The 21,372-nt window shown below is 40.2% G+C and overlaps 1 protein-coding gene across 3 annotated transcripts; it reads right to left on the minus strand.

Moving 5' to 3' along the window:
- Positions 1-1,783: 1,783 nt before the first annotated feature.
- Positions 1,784-20,348, minus strand: pld2 (phospholipase D2). Of its 3 annotated transcripts, none has more exons than XM_084564456.1 (24): positions 19,589-20,348; positions 16,109-16,269; positions 15,592-15,719; positions 13,696-13,838; positions 13,455-13,551; positions 13,085-13,150; positions 12,930-12,988; positions 12,586-12,831; positions 12,353-12,496; positions 12,183-12,266; positions 11,972-12,050; positions 11,744-11,854; positions 11,448-11,636; positions 11,191-11,359; positions 10,971-11,089; positions 10,643-10,756; positions 7,299-7,403; positions 6,866-6,954; positions 6,455-6,568; positions 5,427-5,473; positions 5,021-5,155; positions 3,958-4,111; positions 3,004-3,121; positions 1,784-2,853 (listed from the first exon to the last, which is right to left on the minus strand). In XM_084564456.1, exons 2-24 carry the CDS (start codon positions 16,239-16,241, stop codon positions 2,629-2,631), a joined length of 2,868 nt encoding a protein of 955 aa, XP_084420582.1. In that variant the 5' UTR covers positions 16,242-16,269; positions 19,589-20,348; the 3' UTR covers positions 1,784-2,628. The 3 variants fall into 3 exon arrangements, with proteins under 3 accessions (XP_084420582.1, XP_084420583.1, XP_084420584.1); XM_084564457.1 differs by lacking the exon at positions 19,589-20,348 and adding an exon at positions 16,792-17,326; XM_084564458.1 differs by lacking the exon at positions 19,589-20,348 and adding an exon at positions 16,474-16,683.
- Between the last annotated feature and the right edge of the window lie 1,024 nt (positions 20,349-21,372).

Consider the following 21,372-nt stretch of genomic DNA (forward strand, 5'->3'; position numbering starts at 1 on the left):
TATATTTAAGCATTCACATACACTTTATTTCATGTTTGTAATAAATCTCCAATAACGACACATTCATTATTTGTTAACATTCTTGCAAGATTTGTTCAGATTTGTTGGCATTTCTGGTTGTGAACAATGCGTTCTTTCATCCAATTCCACCAACAGCTTGAATGACGTTATAATTCTCCTTTAAAACATGCATGCCACTTCATTAAAATTTATTGCTATTTTTATATGTTGCTTTTTTAAAACAAAAAAAAAATCAAATTAAAGTAAAAGCGATTTAGTCCCACAAAAAACACCTTTATTGAGAAAACAAGAAAAGTAACATACTTTAAAGTACAAGTTGTTCCTAACTATAGGTCTACTTAAAAAGTTAAGAGTATTTATTATCTCTTTAACCCTGAGTGTTAGTAGTCAATAGAAACAGAAGCCTTGGGTAATGATCTGCATATATATGGTTTTCATGTGATGACTGTTAGGGACAATATGCATTAACGCACAATTATTAAGACATTCATAAAAAAAAAATTAATGTTTTGCTGGCTATTAGTCCAATAAAAATTAAATTCATGATAAAAACACTACAATGTCACTTCTCAAAATATCGCAGACATATCTGCAGAACCTACAACGAAAAAATACTACATAAGGCAACCATTTTGTGCTGAATAAAAGGGGCTAACAAATACCCATCTACCAGTGTGCAAGGGCTCATTGTTGCTTTAAATATCCTCTAAAGGAGCATGAATCAAGGAAGCAAAGCACAATTTCTAAACACAGATGGTTTTACTGGCTCCTCTGTGAAAGTGGCTTCATGGAGAGTGAGACAGTGTTCAGACGGGGCATCTGTCATATGTCACATTCACAGACAAGCCTGCCCTTAAACCACCTAGTTAGTGTGGTTGACTTTACATCAGTCTTTACAAAGTTATACGCTCAACATATTTCCGTATTTGTAGACTTAATCCTAATAATGTTTTGAACCACTGGACAGTTTTTTTTCCTACATATTACAAAACATAAGGTCCCATTTACAAGTTTCATGAGTTGTCCTGTTGCTGGTTGTTCTAAAACACCCTGTAATTCGGGTGCATAGTATAAAACTTGGCCAGGCTCGGTTACAAACACTAAAAAAAGAAAATGTAAAAATGAATTGCACTGTTTTGACTTGGTGTAAAATACTAGGTCACAGGTATTTCAGTTTCTCCTCCCTCTTTTTTAGACACCAAAGTAACCAAAGTCCTGTGTTTCTTCATTAGGAAGGCAGCGTATGTTGAATTATTACATGATATTTCAAAATCAAAGCAGTGTTTCTAAAAAAAAAAAAAAACAGTTTACTTTTACCACAAAAAGGGAATGAGCAGGTTTCAGGCGACAATTTAACATCAAACAAACCCTGAAATTGTTCACCCTTCAAGAATAAAATATAACCTGCTGATGCTATGAAATGAGATTCTGAGGAGTCAGTGAGAACTATGAAAGCCACGTCACTCAACTCAGTTAAACCATGGCTTAGTGTAATTCACCTAGGCCTGCGAGTTCAAGTAACAAAGGCATGCAAGACACATTATGGCACCTGGACACCACATGTAAATAGCTGAGAAATGCAATGGTCAAGCAAGTGGAAAGTGGAATGTTCTGCTCTGGACTACTGACAACATGGTGAAATAATAATTCACTTGGTTGTCATGGTGACTAGAAAAAAAAGGCGACAATTAACAGTAAATCCACCTAGCAGCCTTTAATTATCTTGTCCTCGCTTTCTCCCCCCCCTCGCAGTTTCTCTCCACCTGATCATTTACCCCCCCCCCCAAAAAAAATGTTTCGAAAACCACCTATCAACATATTACCTTCGTTTTTCCAGTACACCATCCTGATTTAGTAACTTATCCCTCTTAGCGCTCCCTTTTCTGCCCTATCCAGTCTCTATTTCAGCTACAATCCAGTCATCTCTTTATATCCGTCACCATAACAACCACAAATGTTCTGACAGATTTTCTGGCACTGCAGTGAGAGGTGAAGCCTCAGAGGGAGAGAGAGAGAGAGAGAAAGAGAGAGAGAGAGATAGTGTGCGTGTGAGAGAGAGAGAGAGAGAGCGAGAGAGAGAGCGAGAGAGAGAGAGAGAGAGAGAGAGAGATAGTGTGCGTGTGAGAGAGAGAGAGAGAGAGAGCGAGAGAGAGAGCAAGAGAGAGAGAGAGCAACCCACCCACCCAAAAACCTTGCACTAATAAATGTACACTATGTCTCTCGATCATGTGAGATGCTTGGTTTCCAGTACAACCTTGCAATCCTCTCCTGACTCATACATTCATTTACGTGTGCTTTCCACCACCGCCAGCCCTGCATTTCAGATTGCACAAGGTATGAAGCAGGAACTGCCATCATAAACCAACTGGCTGGTGCAGATTCCTCTACAGTGCTAAGAAGTGGTTGTATCCAGACTAGCCCATTATTAGTCAACAAGACAATATATAGAACATAAGTGATGAACAAATAAATGGTGTTAAGGTGATGTCTTCCTCCACATTCGAATGTTGGTGCTCTAACTATTTTAGTGTACTGTGCTGAACATCAGGTGAGCTGAGACTACAGGGAGGAGATTCACTGTCCTATAGTGTTTGATTTCAACTGTGGTTATGTCCACAGCTCTACAGGAGCCATGCCCTCTTTAGTGGCCCGTGGAGGCATCAAGTTTTCCTCACACAGGAACTTCAGGGGGAAGTGGACCAACAGGCCTCGGACGGCCTTCAGCTCCTCTATGGCCTGCTCGGGGTCTGTGTCGCAGAGGCGCTCCATACCAGAATACTCCTTCACCTCTCGCATGTTGTGGACAGTTTTGTAGGGCAGACATTTGAAGACCTGCAGCACAATAAGGCAGCAGAAAGGACAAGCCAACGAGAAGGTGAGGTTAAAAGGTCGAAATGTAACGATGAGATCGAGACATGCCATCTTTGCCTTCATTGATAGATGCTTTGTTTTCAGGAGTCTGTCCACACAAAAAACACATACCTTGTCATAAATGGTTGCGTTCAGTTTAGCAGCTTCATTCCAGACCAAGAAGAAGAACTCATCACTGATTGGATCGTCAATATTGATACTGGGGTCTGAAGCAGCTCCAACGAGAACACTGTTACAGTAGGGGAATTAAATAGGGGCCAAAGTAAGTAGTAAGAAATAAACTGGACATGTTTCTCATTTGGAAAAAAATACTCCTTGTAACATTATAAAGATATAGGTTTCACTTTTGATGAACACAAAATACAATGATAACTAATAATCTGAAAGGTTTATCAGGCTGAATGACAGATGAAAGAAGAAGGATCTTTATTGTCCTTGTGTTTTTAGCGTAAATGGAAATTCAGCTTCTGCATTTACACATCCATTTGTACACTAGAAGTAATGACCACTGTCTGATCAGGCAAGTAGAACATACACTCACTAGGAAGGTCATTAGGTACACTAGTAACTTATAATGTATTCCAGTATATGGCCTTGGTAAATGGTCTTTTTTATATTGGTACTCAAAGCACTTTACAGTCACAGACGCTTCTACCCATTGGCTCACACAAGCGCACACACACATTCAGGCACGCACTGGTGTTAGCAACTGGGGGGACGAACTGCTAACCCTCTGGTTCGTGGACAACCCGCTCTACCTACTGAGCCACAGCCGCCCAGTCCTGCACCAAATTTAAGGTTATGGTATTCAGGTTTGTTTAAAACAACTGAGAGAGCTGTTGATTCAGTAGTGTTTTCATGTGTACCAACACGTTCTTATTATTCTGACATCTCTATGTTAGGCTAGGCTAAATAACAGAAACACGTCTGTGTTTAATTCAATCCAGTTTAACAGCACCACAAACTTCATCCTCTAAAACGATCATCCATGGTCATTAACAGAAAGACATTTCAGAAATGATACTATATACTATATTTATATATTATACTATATTTCCTCCTGACCTGAAACACTCTTTGCGTAGTGCGAGTGTGAGTGGTCCTGCCTCGTATTCTTCCCCTCCCATGACGGATGGGACTCTGTCTTCATCTTCCACAAACACTGCCAGCTCACTATCTCGGCAGCCCAGCATGCTGCGGTCATTGATGTTGGCCGATCCTGGAACACAAGTGGTGAGCAGTTATTTACAATCTGTCCTTTCATAGGCATGATTACTGTCAAAGTACTATAAAAAAACGATGATATGTTGTTTACAGTGAGAGTGCAGTGCCGCTTTTCAGTATTTTGCCATTAAAACCCTTTGCTTAAAAGGGTTTTAATGGCTTTGCTTCGAAGGGTTTTAACATTTAACATTTCATTCCTGGCTGCATTTTTGACAAAGCGTCACTCTTATAGCTAATTTGGTGACAAATACACTGCTTTTTTGAGCAGCAATAACAATAAAAGACACCCCACGTTTCGCCAGCTTCATGTGAATGAGCAGCCACAGGAAGTGTTCGCTGTGCCTTAGCAGTAGTTTACGTAGCAGTTCACATACAGCTCCAGTATGGTGTTAGGAGAGTGGAAAGCACACAGCGAGGCGGATATCAAGCAAGTGTGTGAATTCAAACCGAAACTAGTGCGTGAACGGTGCTGTCCACCACTACGAAGGAAAGCTACTACAAAGTGAGGTTAAATAAAAGACAGTGATTCAGCTTCAAACACGGGATTCCATTCAATTAACATCCAACTGTGCACCCTACTTAAAGAGTCTAAACTTTATTGAATGTCATCCTCCTTCTCGTATATTTTTGGCTATATAGTTGTTCACACGCACAGTCTTTTAAATTTACCACAGTGACAAATCTTTTGAAACTACAGCTAAATACTGTATATTGTCATACTGTAGTTTCATAATTACATTAAAAGCCACAACTACATCACAGTAGATTATGTAAGAATCCACTAAAGCCAGCTGTCTGTCACACACATATGACTTTGTGAAAGTACATTACAGATTAGCTACAGACTTTAGGGTCAAAATGATAATCTGTGTCTGAATGAGTTCGCCGGCGATGACTCACTCACCAATGATATAGCAGCGGTCGTCTGCAATGAGAGTTTTGCTGTGAACGTAGATGAGCTCTGTGACAAGCAACTGGGAGAGCTGGGAGTGCGTTCTCAGGCCACAGAGTGTGATGTACTCGGTCCACTGGTCTTTCACTGGAGAACAGATCAGAGTGACATTATTCAGCTAACACAAAAATACTGGGAAGACTTAATATGAAACTCATAGAAGCACGAGGGCTCGTAAAATGGATGCGAAAAGAAGTCAAGGGTGAAAATTGAGAATGGTGGGCAGATACCTAATACCAGTGGCTTCAGTTTAAAGGAGCAACACAAGGAGAAAGAAAGACATGTGTTAAAGAGAGATCAGGTGGCGTCAGGTGGATTTCTTATTTGAAACAAATCAGATAAGTGGCTGAGAACTCACCTTCACTTAGTCTTGACAAAATGGAGTGCTCCCCTCGGCACATGGTCCTATGACATACAGTAAATTACATAAGTAATGTTACAAATGTTACTGTGGCATTGTTTCGATAAGCTTCTGCAATGTCTCAAGCCCCCCACAGGCTTGTACAGTAGGCACGAGGCATGATGGGTGCATCACTTCATCTGCCTCTCTTCTTACCCTGATGCACTGGTTCCCCACTATCCTTCCAGTTTTAATAATACATTGGACAGTTCTTAACCCAGTTTCAGTAGTTTCTAAAATCTCCTTAGATGTTTTCTCTGCTTGATGCATGCCAATGATTTGACCCTTCTCAAACAGACTAACATCTTTTCCACGACCACAGGATGTGTCTTTAGACATGGTGGTTTAAGAAATCAGAAGCTACTCATTGCATCAGTTGGGGTTAAATAACTTGTTGCCAGCTGAAAGATAATCACCCATGCAGTAATTATCCAATAGGAGGCTTGTACCTATTTGCTTAGTTAAATCAAGGTGGCGACTTATTTTTTTGGCCAGGCAGTGTGTAATTATACAGTTCAGCAAGCGACCTCAGAATGTAACCTTTACAATAGATGGTAGATGAAGACAAAATGTCAAACAACAGGCTGTCTCATGAATTAAGACCTTATGCAGATTTAATTTCACAAAATACAACCTTATGTCTTTTATAACAATAATCAGTTTGCTTGATGGAAACCTCACATTTATGCAAGTAACAGCAACTCTACATGCAAGTCAGTCACATAACAACAATTATCTTTACCTTATGCACTGAAGGAACAGATACTTCTCAATTCAGCCTCACACACCAGTCAAAATAAAGGATATTTATAAATTCTAAATACTTGTGTCCAATTGGATATAACAAAATGCTGTATACTGAATACACAGAATCTAAATATTTGAAGATAAGCAGTGAAGAGATCAGTGTGAGAGCTGATGACTGTTTATATCAGCTGCACCTCTACATGCTATGAGCCAGAAGAAAATGACGATTAGGCTCTCACCTGTAAGTGAAGTGCAGAATAGCCTGGATGGCAATTCCACCACCTGCACTAATGTCTCCCTCGAACCCAGGAAGCAGAGGAATCACCACAAACACTCTGTATTTCTTCTGCTCTCTGAAATAAGACACAGTACCAATATATGGACAGTTAATGAGGGTGGACTATAAACCATTTACTAGTTACTCATGATTTCTTTCATTTAAAATGTTGTTTAAGTTGTGTTTTACAACCAACTATCGCACAGCTCACTCATAATTGTCTACCTTTCACTGTGCATATGTTCATTTGACATAAAGTATCAACATACTTATAAACCACTTTGATTAAAATGCTGCTTTATAAATTTAACAATGCATGAATACAGAATGCACGAAATGGATCATAAATCCAGCTAGTACATTCAAATCAGACCTGTGTGCACGCAGGATTCGGTCCACAATTGCATCACCAATCTTATTGTGGACATTCTTGTCATCGGCACAGCTGATGAAGAACTGATTCTGAGGGCAGAGAGAATGCAGATGGTGGCTCAGCATGAGGTGAAGGCCAAAGCAGGTACGTAGCTGGCAGAGAAGGAAGCTACAACTGCAGTTGGACATATGACACCTCATAATCAGACACAGTCTGGCTACACTATCTTTCAGTGATGTGAAATGAAATGCAATACTGTATGGAAGCATTACATGCAGAAACAAAAAATGAAGGGGTACAATTCGAGGTTACAGTGATATTTTTCTGCCATGGCTGCCCTTGGACTGCTTGGTAATACAGTACGGAAATAATTTAGCCAGGATTCTGAGATTTCAGTTTGTGTCTGTAAAGTGCTAGGCTAATGGTGCGTTACCTCGATGTAGATGAAGTGCTCGCTGTTCTCGATTGTGTGGATGTAGGCGTTAAGAATGGAGTTCTCACAGGTTCCAGTGGACCAACGATCAGCGGAGCGCAACACCTGAGAATATGACAAGTAAAAACCAAAATAACTCTGTGATCAGATGTGCAGTAGTACACAGTATACATATACATATACATTTTTTTCAGTTCACTTTTCAGTGGTGCCTGTTTTCCATTACTGTATTTCATTAGAACACAAAATGAGACAACTGAGGCCCTGGAACCTGAATAAAGGAACTCCACAATCTGAGAGCAAAGCTGCAACACAATAGGGAGCGGGAGATACAGTTACAGACCACCACCCACAAGAGAATGACAAAATACACTCACAACAACAAAAGCTATCGTTACAACAGTACGAAGTCTGAGCTGCAGCATTCAATGTTGACTTGGAACAATATTTTGAACATTTACGAGTTAATACGAGAGATCATGTTTGTTTTCTCGTTTTTAAATTATTCCGTCCTCCAGAAGAATGCATCTTTACAACGTACAGTAGAATCTTTAGCATTATTTTAAGGTTGCGTTAGAGTACTGTCTCTGCCCGTTGTGCTCCTGATGCCATTGTCTCTCATGATCTGGACTTCACAGTTCCCATGAAGCCTGTTGCAAATAAGATGCTTCCACTGCAATCCCTCCCTGTACTTGGCAGTACATTTGTTTTCTCTGGCTTTACTCAACAGGATAAATATGTTGGAAGCGATTTTGTTCTACAGGGTTTACTCTTGTTCCACCATCTGCCACAGCAAAAAAAAAAAAAAAACCCTGAATGCTGAATAGATGCATTTCAAAAGCCAGAACAGTGTAAAAGCAACCACCTGATTTCCTGTTAGATTTGACCTGGCGCACACAATGTAAAACTCAGAGTAGAAGTCGGTAGGGGCCTTTAATCTTCTTGGCAATGTTGGTTATGTGTTAACAGTTATTAAAGTCATTTCACAGATTTTCTAGTATTCATTTGGAGACTACCAGCACCAAAAGCCAGTCCAACCCTGTTATCGTTGAAAGCCTTCTTTTAAAAGATCCCAGTGGAGCTTGTAGCTTTTGTGAAACAAAACTCTCTTTCTCACATAGGCATCAGAGTCTTTACGGCATGGCTTACTGTAAAGCCTTCACGTCGCCCCAGAACTAGGGTAATCTTCTTGCCAGATAGTCTGGTTTCCTTTTTGAACTTGTTTTTTAGCAAGCCACTGGTTTTCTGCGTCCATGTTGAGTAGAAAGAAGGCCTGGGCCCGTATTCCTAAAGATTCTAAGAATCCTCTAAGAGAGCTCCTATCTTAGCCTAAAAATTCCTAGCTAGGAGTCTTAGCTTAGGAGTGATTCCAGAAAATTCTCAGAGAACTCTGAGCAAGGAATGGACAGAAACTCTTATCTTAGTGAGGAGGTGTGGTTGACCCCGTTGCTAGGTATGAGTCATCATTTCAAGAGGTGTGATTGGTTGATCCTAAAAGCTAGATAAAAATACGCTTTTGGTGATAATTGGCCTAGAATAGACGTCAAATTAATAGACTTAATAACAGAATCTAATCTCTATGAAGACTGTATAATTATAAATAATACTTTACATAAAAATAAATAAATAGTACGTACTTTAAAAAGTATCCTATAAAATGTGTGATTAAACTCAGGCCACCACCACAGTATTCACATGCTGATAGTTCTATTTATTTGCTTTCATTCATTTGCCACACTGGTAACATTTTGCACTTCACCTATTTGGTATTAACAAGAGTAAAATGACTCTGCTTCTTCTAGACCGGTTAGCAATCACAGAAATTGATGAAAGCTGTGTTAGTTGATGTTCAAATCTTCCACAAACCGAACAGCAGTGGAGAAGAAATGAAGTAGGAAACCCAACTGGACAGAGGAACTGTGTTTGCTTCTGGATCAACTGGTCAATGAGAATAAAAGTGTTTAGAGTAGATTTGGCCCAAAGTCATCACTGCTGCATTGTTGCATTTTTGCATTTTTCCTGTTGCTAAATACCTCAGTGTTGTGATGACTTTCATTTCCGATGATACAGTAGTCCCTCGCTATAACGCGGTTAACCTTTCGCGGCTTCGCAGACTTTTTTAGTGCAATTTTGCATGCTTATTTTCTTTTCTTTTTTTTTTTCTTTTTTTTTTTTTTTTTTACAGCGCATTGTTTTTTGCATCCTGATTGGCTAAGGGACTGTAGACCATTGTCAATCAATCTCCTCGTACGGTGTCTCTTGTACAGTACAGAATGCGTTCAGCTTGCCAAATTTACATATACAGTATCTTTGATCGCTGGCAGTGTGACTGAAGTGCGGTATGTTTGTAAGTTATTGAGAAAAGTGTATAAAGTGTGTAGTGAGGGGTTTTGCAACCGTAAAACATTTATAATCATTGTAAAAAATAAAACTGACTACTTCGCGGATTTCGCCTATTTTTAGAACGTAACTCCCGCGATTAACGAGGGACCACTGTATTGCGATTGTAACAAGCTTGATTGTCATTCAGTGTTTGGAGAATATCTCTCCTGTCTCTTCTTTCATCCATTTTCTCCTCTGCTTAAGAAATTCCTAAGGCTCCTAAAAGTCCTCCTCCCTGCTCTTAGCAGATCTCACCTTAGGAGCACTCTTAAGAGCTAAGATTCTTTAGGAATAGCTTTTATCTTTACTAGGAGCTACTCCTAACTTTGAGAGGGAAACGTCATGATTCTAAGAATTTTCTTAGAATTTGGCCACTAGGAGCAACTCTTAGCGCTAAGAATCTTTAGGAATACGGGCCCTGATCTATCTGGCACAGTAACATCACCTAGGAACAGTCTTCGTATCGGAGATTCTAACCTAGAGAACTGCTGTGACTCATGAGCAAGAGGGAATCAAAATAAACTGTGACTAGCGTTAAGGTGTTTATTTGCCTACATCTTATTTTTTATCTGTTAATGCAATAAATTAACCCCATTTTTTATGTATTTTGGAGGGTTGTATGTTAAATCAAATGTTTGCAAATGATTGTATCCAAGCTATGTACCCATATTTTCCCAGTTTCCCACAGAACCTTGGACAGATATTTATTTCTTAAGTAGTTTTTGTGCTCTTGTCTAGCTGTCTTTATAAGAACCACTATGAGTCTTCATCATCAGAGTGAGGACAATTAGGAAAATGAGGAAAAGTGGTGGTACTTCTTGGCCAGTCCTCAAACCAGTTTGACAGTTGATACTTGGTTACAGTTAGGGGTAAGGAATGCATTGCATCAATAAACATCGTCACAAAAATAGCAATACAAGTATTCAGCATATGTGTGTGTGTGTGCGTGCGTGAATAAACACCTGCACTTTGGCTTTCTTGGATCCAGGCACAGTGAATGAGAGCGAGTCAGCAGAAGAGTGAGATTTTGGAAGGAGGTATGGGTAGAAGTCATCCTTGTACTTGTTCTTGAAGATCTGAAGAAGACAAATGAATGTACTTGAGTGTGACTTTTAATGCAGTATATAACAAGAATAACACAACAGCCAACGAATTCCAGCTAGGCAACACAAGTAGCTCCATATGGTGAGTGAGTAAATTAACTTGTATTCTGAAATGACTGCTTTGGACAGCTTTGGATAAAGTGTACTATAAGTGTACTATCTAAGTGTACTTTCTTTTTTGTCTGACCTTGGTGAAGTTCCAGCGCTGGATGAAGTGACGTGCTACATCCCTGGCAGCTTTGCCATGAATAGCTGCAGACAGATCACGCCAAGGCATGCGAGGAACTTGAGTGCGGTCGATGTTATCTGGGGGGGGGAAAAAACACATAAAAAGAAATCCTTTCATCTCCCTGTTCAGAGACTCTGTGTGTCTGTGTGTGCTACTGAAGAAGATTTAGATAATGTACCTTCAAATGGTCTGTCCAGTTGGACCCAGTCCTTTTTGATAAAGTTGCTGTAGTCTTTGCCAAGCCACAGTTTAGTGTTGCCAGTCAGATCATATGTGCTCTGCTCTGCTTGCTTATCTGGTTCAGATGGTTTTGGGCCATCAGCCAAGCCATCAGCCACGTTGCTACCCTAGTTAACAGAGTCATCTATTAGGTGCTTCAGGGGGTGGACCAAGAATTACTGGAAAAATACTGAGCTAAGAGCAACACATCCTTACGTCCACATCTTCATTTGGCTTTTCTTCAGTCAAACCCAGGTCAGTTAGCCGGTACCGACTATCATCCCACCTCCCAAACGCCAGGTCAATGCCCCCTACAAAGGCTACCGTTTGGTCAATGGCCACCATCTTTTCATGATGAGCCCACAGGAACTGCATAGACGATACATGGTCCGGATGTCGCATTACCTGATGGGTAAAAAGGACAAAATTGTCACGCGGGGCGTTGATGTTTTCAACAGTTGTAATTGTGTAGCTGCTCCCTGTATATAAAATTATTCACAGAGGTAAGAGACCTTGATATTTGGGTGCTTATCCATAAGAGTCCTCTTGCTGTGGTCACTGTTAATGCCGAGTGCCACCTCCACCTCTTTATACAACAGGACACACACTTTGACTCCTTGGTCCTGCAAAAAAAGGTTCAAAGAAAGGCAATGCCATTTAATGAAACAATCAGCACAAGTAGTGTGACATTTGAAAATCATAGAAACCCTTAAAGAGAAGAACAAGAGAAGAGTCCCTACTGCTTTGCGTCCGAGTATCACATCCAGTCGCCAGTAGTCATCTGTTGCTGGTCTCTTTAGGAACACTTCAGGACTGAGCCTGAGAGAAAAATATATATATTTCTACATTGTTCGGGAATACCTAAATGAAGGTAGCTAGAAGGTAGCTTTAATGGTAAAGTTACATGGACTGTTCAGTAGATGAGCAAATCCAGATCTTTCTGACACTTACCACCAATCTGTGATGAAAATTTCCTCCTTGGCTTGTTCCAGAGCATCAGCCAGGTCTGCAAAGTAGCCACTTCCATTCACATACCTTCAAAACACATGTTTAAAAATTTAAATGAGGGCTAACACAAAAGTTTATTGTAGTGTCCATATTAGACGAACTACATCACTGACCATTTTGTGAGTGTGTTCTCTCGAGGAGGAGCAAATCCATCAAAGCGCTGCACTTTGAGGAAGTCACAGGTATCTGCCAGCCGGTTTATTTCATGACTCCACCAATGTGTTTGTCTGTAGCTGTTGCACTTGATGATCAATGTCCTGTTCCAAAACAAACCGGGCGTTCATCACAAACTCAGCATAACCCTGAGGCGTACAGTTCTCACAACACACACACAAAGCTGACCTACCGGGTGAAATTCTTGATGCAGACTCCGTGTTTGGTGTCCGTGTAAGCACGGCCCACTTTCACTTCAAACTCCGGGTCGAAGAGGAGCACAAAGTTGATTTTGCCGTTGTCTCGGTCCATGTACATCAGGAAGGAGTCTTTGACCACCAACCAGCGGCGTGACCAGCGGAAACAGAACTGATGATGGCCGATGCAGTTCAGGCCTTGGATCCGGTGACCTCCTGACCTCTTGAAGATAGGTCCTTCCCTAAAAAAAAGTTCACACGCGTAACACAGTGAACCTCTATCACACACTTCCATGTATCTAAATCACACACACAGACATGGCCTCAGTGTATCGCTTACAAGCCCTTGGGTCCAAGATCAGTGACGAAGGAAAGAGCTCCAACAGATAGGAATTCCAACTGAAAAATAAATAGAATAAGACAGTGTAAATATACTGCATTATACATGCACCTTCTCTGTATATAAAGGGATATCTTTGTCTCAAAGGCTTTTACCATGCTGTGGTCATTCCTACAGAATGTGATCTCCAGCAGACCGTTTAGGTACTCCTCAAGGTATTTCTGGATTACAAAAGCAGATATTTGAAAAATAAAAGTGTCATCCCCTCAAATACAGGCACAAGGATTCCTTCCAAGAAAAATAGAAAATGTGAGTCATTTAACATTTAGCTGATCACCATGTAACTAAATGAATGCTTAAGGACTCACTAAAGATCATCATAGCAAAAACATCAACGTTCTTCTTTAAATAATAGTTTCAACAAAATCTCGGCCACAGCTCTAGACCCATCATGCATGCATATGCAAAGCGGCTGTTCTCTGTATTGTGCACATCATGACAATATCTAAATGGCTTATTCAGTACCATTTTACTGGAGGTTCTTCTGGTCCGCTCAGTCCCATGCAGGCTGGGCATTTCCTCTGACATGGTTCTCAGCTGATGCCTGTCCTTTGCAAATTTTCTGAAAAAAATATTTGAATATTCAAAATATTTAGGGCTCGAGAGCTGACAGTAAAAACTCAAAGCAGTTCGTCACTCAGATTTCAAACGCACATCAGAGCGAGAGGTGGATTTGCATGGCTGAGAAACAGATTTGTGCACCGACCTTCCAAGAGGCAGCAGGTGAAGCATCATCTTGTGCTTGTAAAGGTCTCGATGCAGCTCCTGAAAGTGCTTGTACTTTCTCTTCACTGTCCAGTGGAAGTGGCCGTGCGTTAGCCGCACCGTGTACAGGGTTCCTACACTGACCTGCGGGGAGGTTATTTAAATTATACACAGGAGCATGATGGCTTAAAGTGAGAAACATCAAATACAGAAAAACAAATCACTGAGTTTAAATGATTTATTCACTTCAGTTTTAACTGTGTCATACATATTATTATTTCCCCAAAAAACAGTTACCATTTAAATATACCTTATTTTTTATTTTCATAGGCAGCATTTTTTTTCAGTTCTGGACACATATTCCTGGAGAAATTTGTTGCCATTTGGTGGCTCCATTTCCAATAGATCGAAACATCCAAACAGGTTTATCTCTAAACCACATATGTATAAATGATAAACAAGCTTCAACACGCCCAAATTGTCAGTTGTAGTTGTTTATTTGCAATCTGCATATGAAAATTACAGTAGCTGAAGCTGAACATGGATTTAACTCTTCAGTTTGCGTTGCATTTGTTCATATTATTGATACTGTAGATGTAGCTTACATATGGTTAACATGTGGACCAGTTTAAAACACTGTCACATGAGGACAATACATTCATGTCTTTGGACTATGGCAGGAAACTCTGAGCATGTGGATACTAAGACGCTGAAACAATATGCAAACTGACTGAGCCACCCAAACATAACTCAGCTGTTACTAATACTTCTACATTTTACGTGAGTCACTTTGTACAAAATACAGCATGCGGCGCTTGTCTGGTTCCACACACAACTACACAATGTGCAGTATGTGTGTCATAGTCATAAAGTGGACTACTGATTGCCTCTGCCAACCATTCAAGCTCCAGTTCACATCCTGTATCGTATATTATGTAGTGAACCACTTGGGAACTTTTGAATAAATTCATTTGACGTGACTTTGTTAAGGTTTTGTTGCTCTTGTTGTGCAGTTTGTCGACTGTATTAGTGTGTGAATTCACTGAGAGAAACAAAAATAGCCAGAGTACTTGTATGTGCTCACAAGCCTGGCACCAGGCACCGTTTTGACAAAACACAAAGTTCCTGCAAATGTTCCTGCAAAGAAGCTACAAAGTGAAAGACATGGATCATCGGCAGAAAAGTGTTTTGAAGCACATCACAATGCCACAGTGAAGCTGTCCTTTGACCTTTTTGGGTAGGGTCAGTATTTCATGCTGCCAGACATTTGTGTCAAATTTTCTGAAACTTGTCATGTGACATCACACACTGACCTTCACCTCTGACCAACAAACTGTTCATTCCCTCGAAGCATTCTTGAAATACTACGTCCAGACAACTCGAAAATTCCTCTGGTCACACAGTCACCAGTGCAGAGGCAAAAAAAATGACAATGGTGCCACACACTATAGTCGTGTGTTCCATCTGTGCATAGCATCAACGTTCTGAGTTACACTCAACACAAATAAACGGCCCGTGTAATTACCAGTCTACATACTAATCATTATATGCATAACAACAGCCTGCTGGCTCAAGCACAGCAGTGTTCAAACAGCCCAACAGCAGGTCAGCAAGAACACAACAGAGGTGCAGCAGACTGTTAAGACGTGGAATAGTCTGAAGTTTGAAGGTAAGAAAACACTAACATCCAGTTTAAAAAAGTCATCAGAGGTTTGTATATATGTATTTTATATATCATTAAACAGTAAAGACAGTGTTGATCTTAAAGAGTGACTGATTAACCATTCAAATGGTTGTGTTTTCACTTCAGGCCAATATAAAAATGTCTATGACTGCTAAAAGACAAAGTGTAAATGGTTTGCCATACATAAATAAGAAGAAAAAGTAACAGGTGTACCTTTGAGCGAGTGGTGTATTTCTCTGTGTTGTCCACTCTGCATGTAATGGGAGTACCAGGTATTAAGTGAGGTATACCTGCCTCTTTCATTTCAGGAAGGTGGTGCACCACGAGGAAAGGACGGCCATCTGCGATTTCGAGATTGGAACATTGTAATGAAATCATGAAAGCGTTTCTCAGTGAGCAGTTCATATCTTAAACCGTAACATACAAACACAGCTACTCAACATTAGGTACACTGCTGGACAAAGATGTATTCTAATATAGCACAAAACACAGAAGTATTTCAGTTATTCAGCCTAGCCCACTGAATAAAATGGTTGTCAAAATAATAGGTCGGTAATACACAATACAATACAATTTGTACTACAACCCACAGCCTCAGTTATTTTGAACAAATGCTGAATATCATAACCTTCATGAAGATGCAGGACTGTTACATAAGAATGTTAATTTTCTCTAGTGTACATAATAAGCTGGCAAGGTATATACACAGTATATTCGTATTTTTCCTTACCACTGCTCGACATGAGGCCATCTATGACATCTGGACTCAAATTGCGGAGGTCGTTGGAGAAGCGCCTTCTGTCTAGGTTTTGGGCTGCTGAGCTCTCGATCATGGGCTCGATCACCTCCTCTGCACTGGCCATTGTGCTGTCGTTCTAAGTGCCAGCTGCCCTGGAGCAAAAACAGAGTTCCTCGCTGCTGAGCATACATAATGTGGGCACTAAACAGGCGTGCAAAAAAAAAAACGCACTACTGACATAACACACTGAAACTAAGACCAGTCTCACACAGAGTAAAGCAGACTGAGATTTTAAAGTCACGGCACGTAACATTTCATTATCTGGAGACATGTATTTGCAACACGAATAAAATTACTTGTATTTGTAAAAGTAGCCGCAACAGCACTATTAGCCTGAAGACAATCGCGCAGTGTGCACAGTCACAGAATAAGCAGTTGTTGTAGCTACACAAGAGTCACAATAAACACAACTGCAGTTTAAGAATCTGATGAGTTAGTGAAATGATATCAAAGTCCACGATCTCTAAGTGATTCTAATCCTCGAGGAGGATGACATTTAACGATCATACAACCAGACACAGTTTTGTTACACAAGTAAACGACAAGTTAAGCAGCACTGTCAAATGCCAAAAACAGAGCACCTTCACACACCTCAGAGGTCTTGTGGTATCTACCTGTTGATCAAGTCACTGATATTGCGACATACGAGAAGTTTAGGGCACAACGGCAACCAGAGAGAGAGAGAGAGAGAGAAAAAAAAAGGGTGTGTATGGAACCTTTTGTATGGTTTAGAGGCATCTGAATGGCTGAGCATTTCCTGGGAAACGATGCAACAGGCCATGGGGAGGGAGTGTGTGTGAAGGAGAGGGAGAAAGACGGAGAGGGTTTGAAATAAGAACCGCATCTATTATACGTCCTAAAACATTTTTAGGAAACGTGGTGGGATAAGAGCATTGCTATTTTCCACATTAGTGTTTCCCAAATGTGAAACACATGCAAGAAAAGGCACACAGAAGCCTGAATAAAAAAAGAAATAAAAAAGAAACGGTAAAGGCAGAAGTGATGCTTAATGCTGGGAACATCACTTGTGCTTTAAAAGCCACAGGTTATTGGAAAAGAGAACAAATTGCATGTGATGGATGTTTTCAGTATCAGAAGATGATTCTTATTACGTGACTAAACGATGACCACAAATACCACAAGTTACCTCTTATCTCATTGTTGATGGAGTGCATCTTAAGACCCATAGATTTGTCTTAGTTCACTGCTTCATAAAACTCACTTTGACTTTTGTTAATAATCTCTTAAAACTAATGCCCTGTTATCTCAGTTTCATTCACAAAAATGTATCATATTCCAGTACATGTTTTGTAAGATCTATTAGATGTTTATAATAATCTCATGAGGAACTTAACTACCATTTAGACTAATCCTCACAGACCTGTGCTTCTGAATAAAAGAACAAGCTTTGACTTTTATGAAAAAAAAACATGCTATGTTATTTGTATGAGTTTGAGCTATTTCTGCTCTTTGCTTTTTTAGTCATTTCCACAAACACAATCTCCTACCAGCCATTTAAAGACACTTCCAACGGCATGATGAATGAAACACGTTCAGGTTTTTGGTGTGTTCAGTGCTTAGGCTTATCCATGCTTCCATGCTTTTTTTTTCTGCATGGTTCTGTGTTTGCTATCAGAAGAAAAGCATGTTTGTACTTGTCACCAGACACACAAAATGTACAGTGCCCTGGTTCACATGAGGAAACTAGAAAGTGAAACTGTGTAGTCACTGAATCCAACCATAGCTGACTGTCTGCCTGTTTGCTCTTTAAAGCAGATAGCTCTAGTGTTGATTTAACAGTATTTTATTGTTGCAGTCAAGCAATCTGCTATTTTATTAACTGAGGTTACCTCCATGTTCTGCTCTAAACTTGTGGACATTTCCAGCTGCAAGCCAAATTTCCCAAAAGGGGAATTATGTTATTGAAACCACAAAAACCACATGCTGTTTTGTGACTTATATGTAGCTTTTGACCTCTCAAATGAACCAAAATGGGATCAGTTGCTATTGTTGTGACTGATAAAAACCATGAGGAATTTAAAGCCCTTCCTGTACTGTACGATTTCAAGATCTCTGGATGCCGTTATCAAAAAGAGACAAGGGACTGTTACAGTGCAGATGGACACTTAAATATATATATATAGAGAGAGAGATTTGATGATATCTCTACAAAAGAACACTATAAAAACTATTTGAATATAGGATACCATCAGAATAATTAAATGGTATCACATAATCTTCTGTAAATACTACACATAGTCTTAAGTTGCAGCTTTAAAGTGGCTGAAAATCTTTTACCGCTGACCTGACCTCTAATATTTGAATTCGTCGAGCTCTGCAAAGATGACGTGCACCTTAGAACATGGTTGCAGGTGAAACAAGGGCACCTCTGACAATGGAAGACGAAACGCTGACCTTTAAGAGACCGGTAAGTCTATTCAGCATATTAAGGTTACTTCTGCTCCTGTTGCATAGAGGATCCTGTACTTACATGCAAAACCATCTCAACAAATGGCTCAGTTTAAGGACATTGGACTGTTTTCAAAGCTACCATGGCAACAGCAAGTAGGCAAACTGAATGTGTGATCACTGGAGAATGAAAGTACACATCAAAGCACAGCCACTACCCGTGTACTCCTTCTTATATTCAGCGATGCATAATGTGAATTTTAAGAACTGTGATTAAACTGTCTTATTTTACTCCCTGTGTTTGTGTTTTTCATAGTTTTAAACAAATTACTTGAACTATCACAAATAAATATCACCAGACTCTGAAGCATGCGACTGTCCCAAAGATTCCCCACATGACTACAACTACAGAGCTGAGTCAACTCCTGTCGACAACCATGCCCTTCGGATTTCCGCAAGTATTCAGTAAGTGACGCCTAAAATAGCGATTCTTTCTCAGTGTTCAGTGTTTCAGCTCAGTTTTTACGACTTCACAACAATGAACTAGAACTTTCTCTTAAAGAGAAAATAATCAGAGTGTGAAATCCATTAGTTGATGGGAGTTTGGATGGTGTTTGTTCGCACATCCATTATGTGAGAGACATTACTCATACTGCATAGCAACAATTCTGCGACAACATAGCAGAGCTGTAAAGTCCGTTTCACAGCCCGGATCATAATGCTCGTCTCACTGTTGAGGCTGAAAAGGCTGGGGTAGTCGTCTCCACCCATCCCCTGATTCCTACGGCGCCGCATTCCACACACAGAAACTACACCACAGTTCCCAAAAGTAACCTGTAAAATGCCACCTGGCCAAAGTGACGGGGACGTGAACACATCAAAACGACATTTATGGTGTCTGTGAGATGTGAAAACTGCAGCTGGACTGGAATCAATCTACAATACTGCGACAGAAAAGCGATGGGAAATGTGCGTCTGATGCAGGCCTTAAATGATACTTACTTTTTTAGTTCAGTTACACCCGCGGCTCAGCAAACACAGCTACTCCACACGCAGGACCAAAAAAATAAACCATTCACTCAGACTAAAAGGAAGATTTCATCGTATCCCGACGCCGTCCGTCAGGACAGAGCTCAGTTGTGTTTCTTGTAGGTGATGCACTCTTTAGTCCCACCCATCGGATATCCAATGGAACAGAACATGTGGAAGTGGTTTATGCAGTTCATCATGCACTTTATTCTTCTTTCATTTACAGAGATACAACCGTTCGTGTCACGGTGCGAAACAGTGGGGTTATTTGGTGTATTTGTGCAGCTGTGTGGAAATCAAGCAGGCACGCAGATGTACTTTGTTCATATGACTGAAGGGCCGCATTACACAGACACTGACATGTTCAGACTGGACGCCAGCAATGAAAACATTCACTTAAACAGGAATGTCGATTGTTAGAGGAGAAGAGCAAGAGGCTGACGCTAACGTGGTGGTTATCAGTGGTCCACTTCCGGTTAGCATTTTCACAATAAAGCCTCGTCGGGGAAATACTAGCATAAACGCTACTATAGTGTATTTATGTATCTAGCAACTGCATCGCATTTCATAACAGGTCATTTTACGAATTTCCACGCCAGTCTTCAAATTGAAAAAAGACCAACTTTTAAAGTTGAAAGAAAAATTGGCCGGAAGTGTAAAATGAGCTAGCTTTAGCTTAGCTAGGAGAAACTACAGTTTTGAAATCAAGACAAGGACTAGGGATTGGAGTGCAGTACATAAAACGATTAAATTAAATATATTAATACTACCACTATGAACTAACTATCGGATTGTCGCAGCTATTTTTTCCCCTATGGCGCTGGGGCAGACAGGAAGCGATAACAGCCCCTCTCCTCATCCATATGAATGACGTGATGACACAGAACTTAAGGCTGTGCCTATAGCTAAACCCGGTTCTCAAATTAGCGTGAACGTCCACATTCCCATGGATCCCATAGTGAGACACTAAACTAACGATAAGAAAGAGAACAGAGCCGAATTTGAACAGGTTTAACATGACCATGGCATTTTGGTCCTTGATTGCATTACTGTAAACTTATTACCTGAGAACAGGGAACAATTCTTCTTATTTTTATATTTAAATCCTACAAAATTCAGTTTACTAATCCCCCACACTATATAATTCTGTTATTGGAAGTTCTTCTCTTTGTGTGTTTGTTTATTTCTGTAATTGCCAATGCCCTTCTTCTTTTTTTCTCCCCTATTAAACCTCTCACAATTTAATCATTTAAGAAATTAGCCCTATCCACTTTGGTGTAGTACAGTTTCACACCACACGGGGGCGCTCAACCACCACCTCACACCAAAGGCCTTTGCGTTCAAAGATGCTCACGACAAAGAGACTGGGCTGCTGAGAACCCAGTCTTCCTGTTTGTTTCACAGGCTGCATCAAGGTTTTAAATGTGTTCAAAAAAAATAATAAAAAAATAAATAAATTACAACTTATTCAATATGTGTTTTTTTTTCCCGGAGCACACAGTGTAATGATCTTAGAATATTTCTGTCAAATACCAAATGATGTAATGTTTAACAACTGGAGATGAAGAGAAATAGCAACACTTTCTATCCCCCAGCCATCATCATCATTATCCTGAATGATACACTGAAATCACATTTAACAACACATTCACATGAAACAACTTTAAATAATACCACCTTTCTATGGACTCTCCTGTGCAATAATGGCTGCAGTGCATACAATGGCAATGCGCGTGTAGTGAACAGTGAATATGTAG

This window comes from Chelon labrosus, assembly GCF_963514085.1.
Source record: "Chelon labrosus genome assembly, chromosome: 17".
Taxonomy (NCBI): domain Eukaryota; kingdom Metazoa; phylum Chordata; class Actinopteri; order Mugiliformes; family Mugilidae; genus Chelon; species Chelon labrosus.

Coding starts and splice junctions, on each gene's coding strand:
- pld2 (XM_084564456.1), bottom strand. CDS start 16,241: ATGGCCAGTGCAGAGGAGGTGATCGAGCCCATGATCGAGAGCTCAGCA. Junction 5,474..6,454: donor ATTCTGCACTTCACTTACAG/GTGAGAGCCTAA, acceptor TGTATGTCATAG/GACCATGTGCCGAGGGGAGC. Junction 5,156..5,426: donor TTTGTCAAGACTAAGTGAAG/GTGAGTTCTCAG, acceptor TCTGTTCTCCAG/TGAAAGACCAGTGGACCGAG.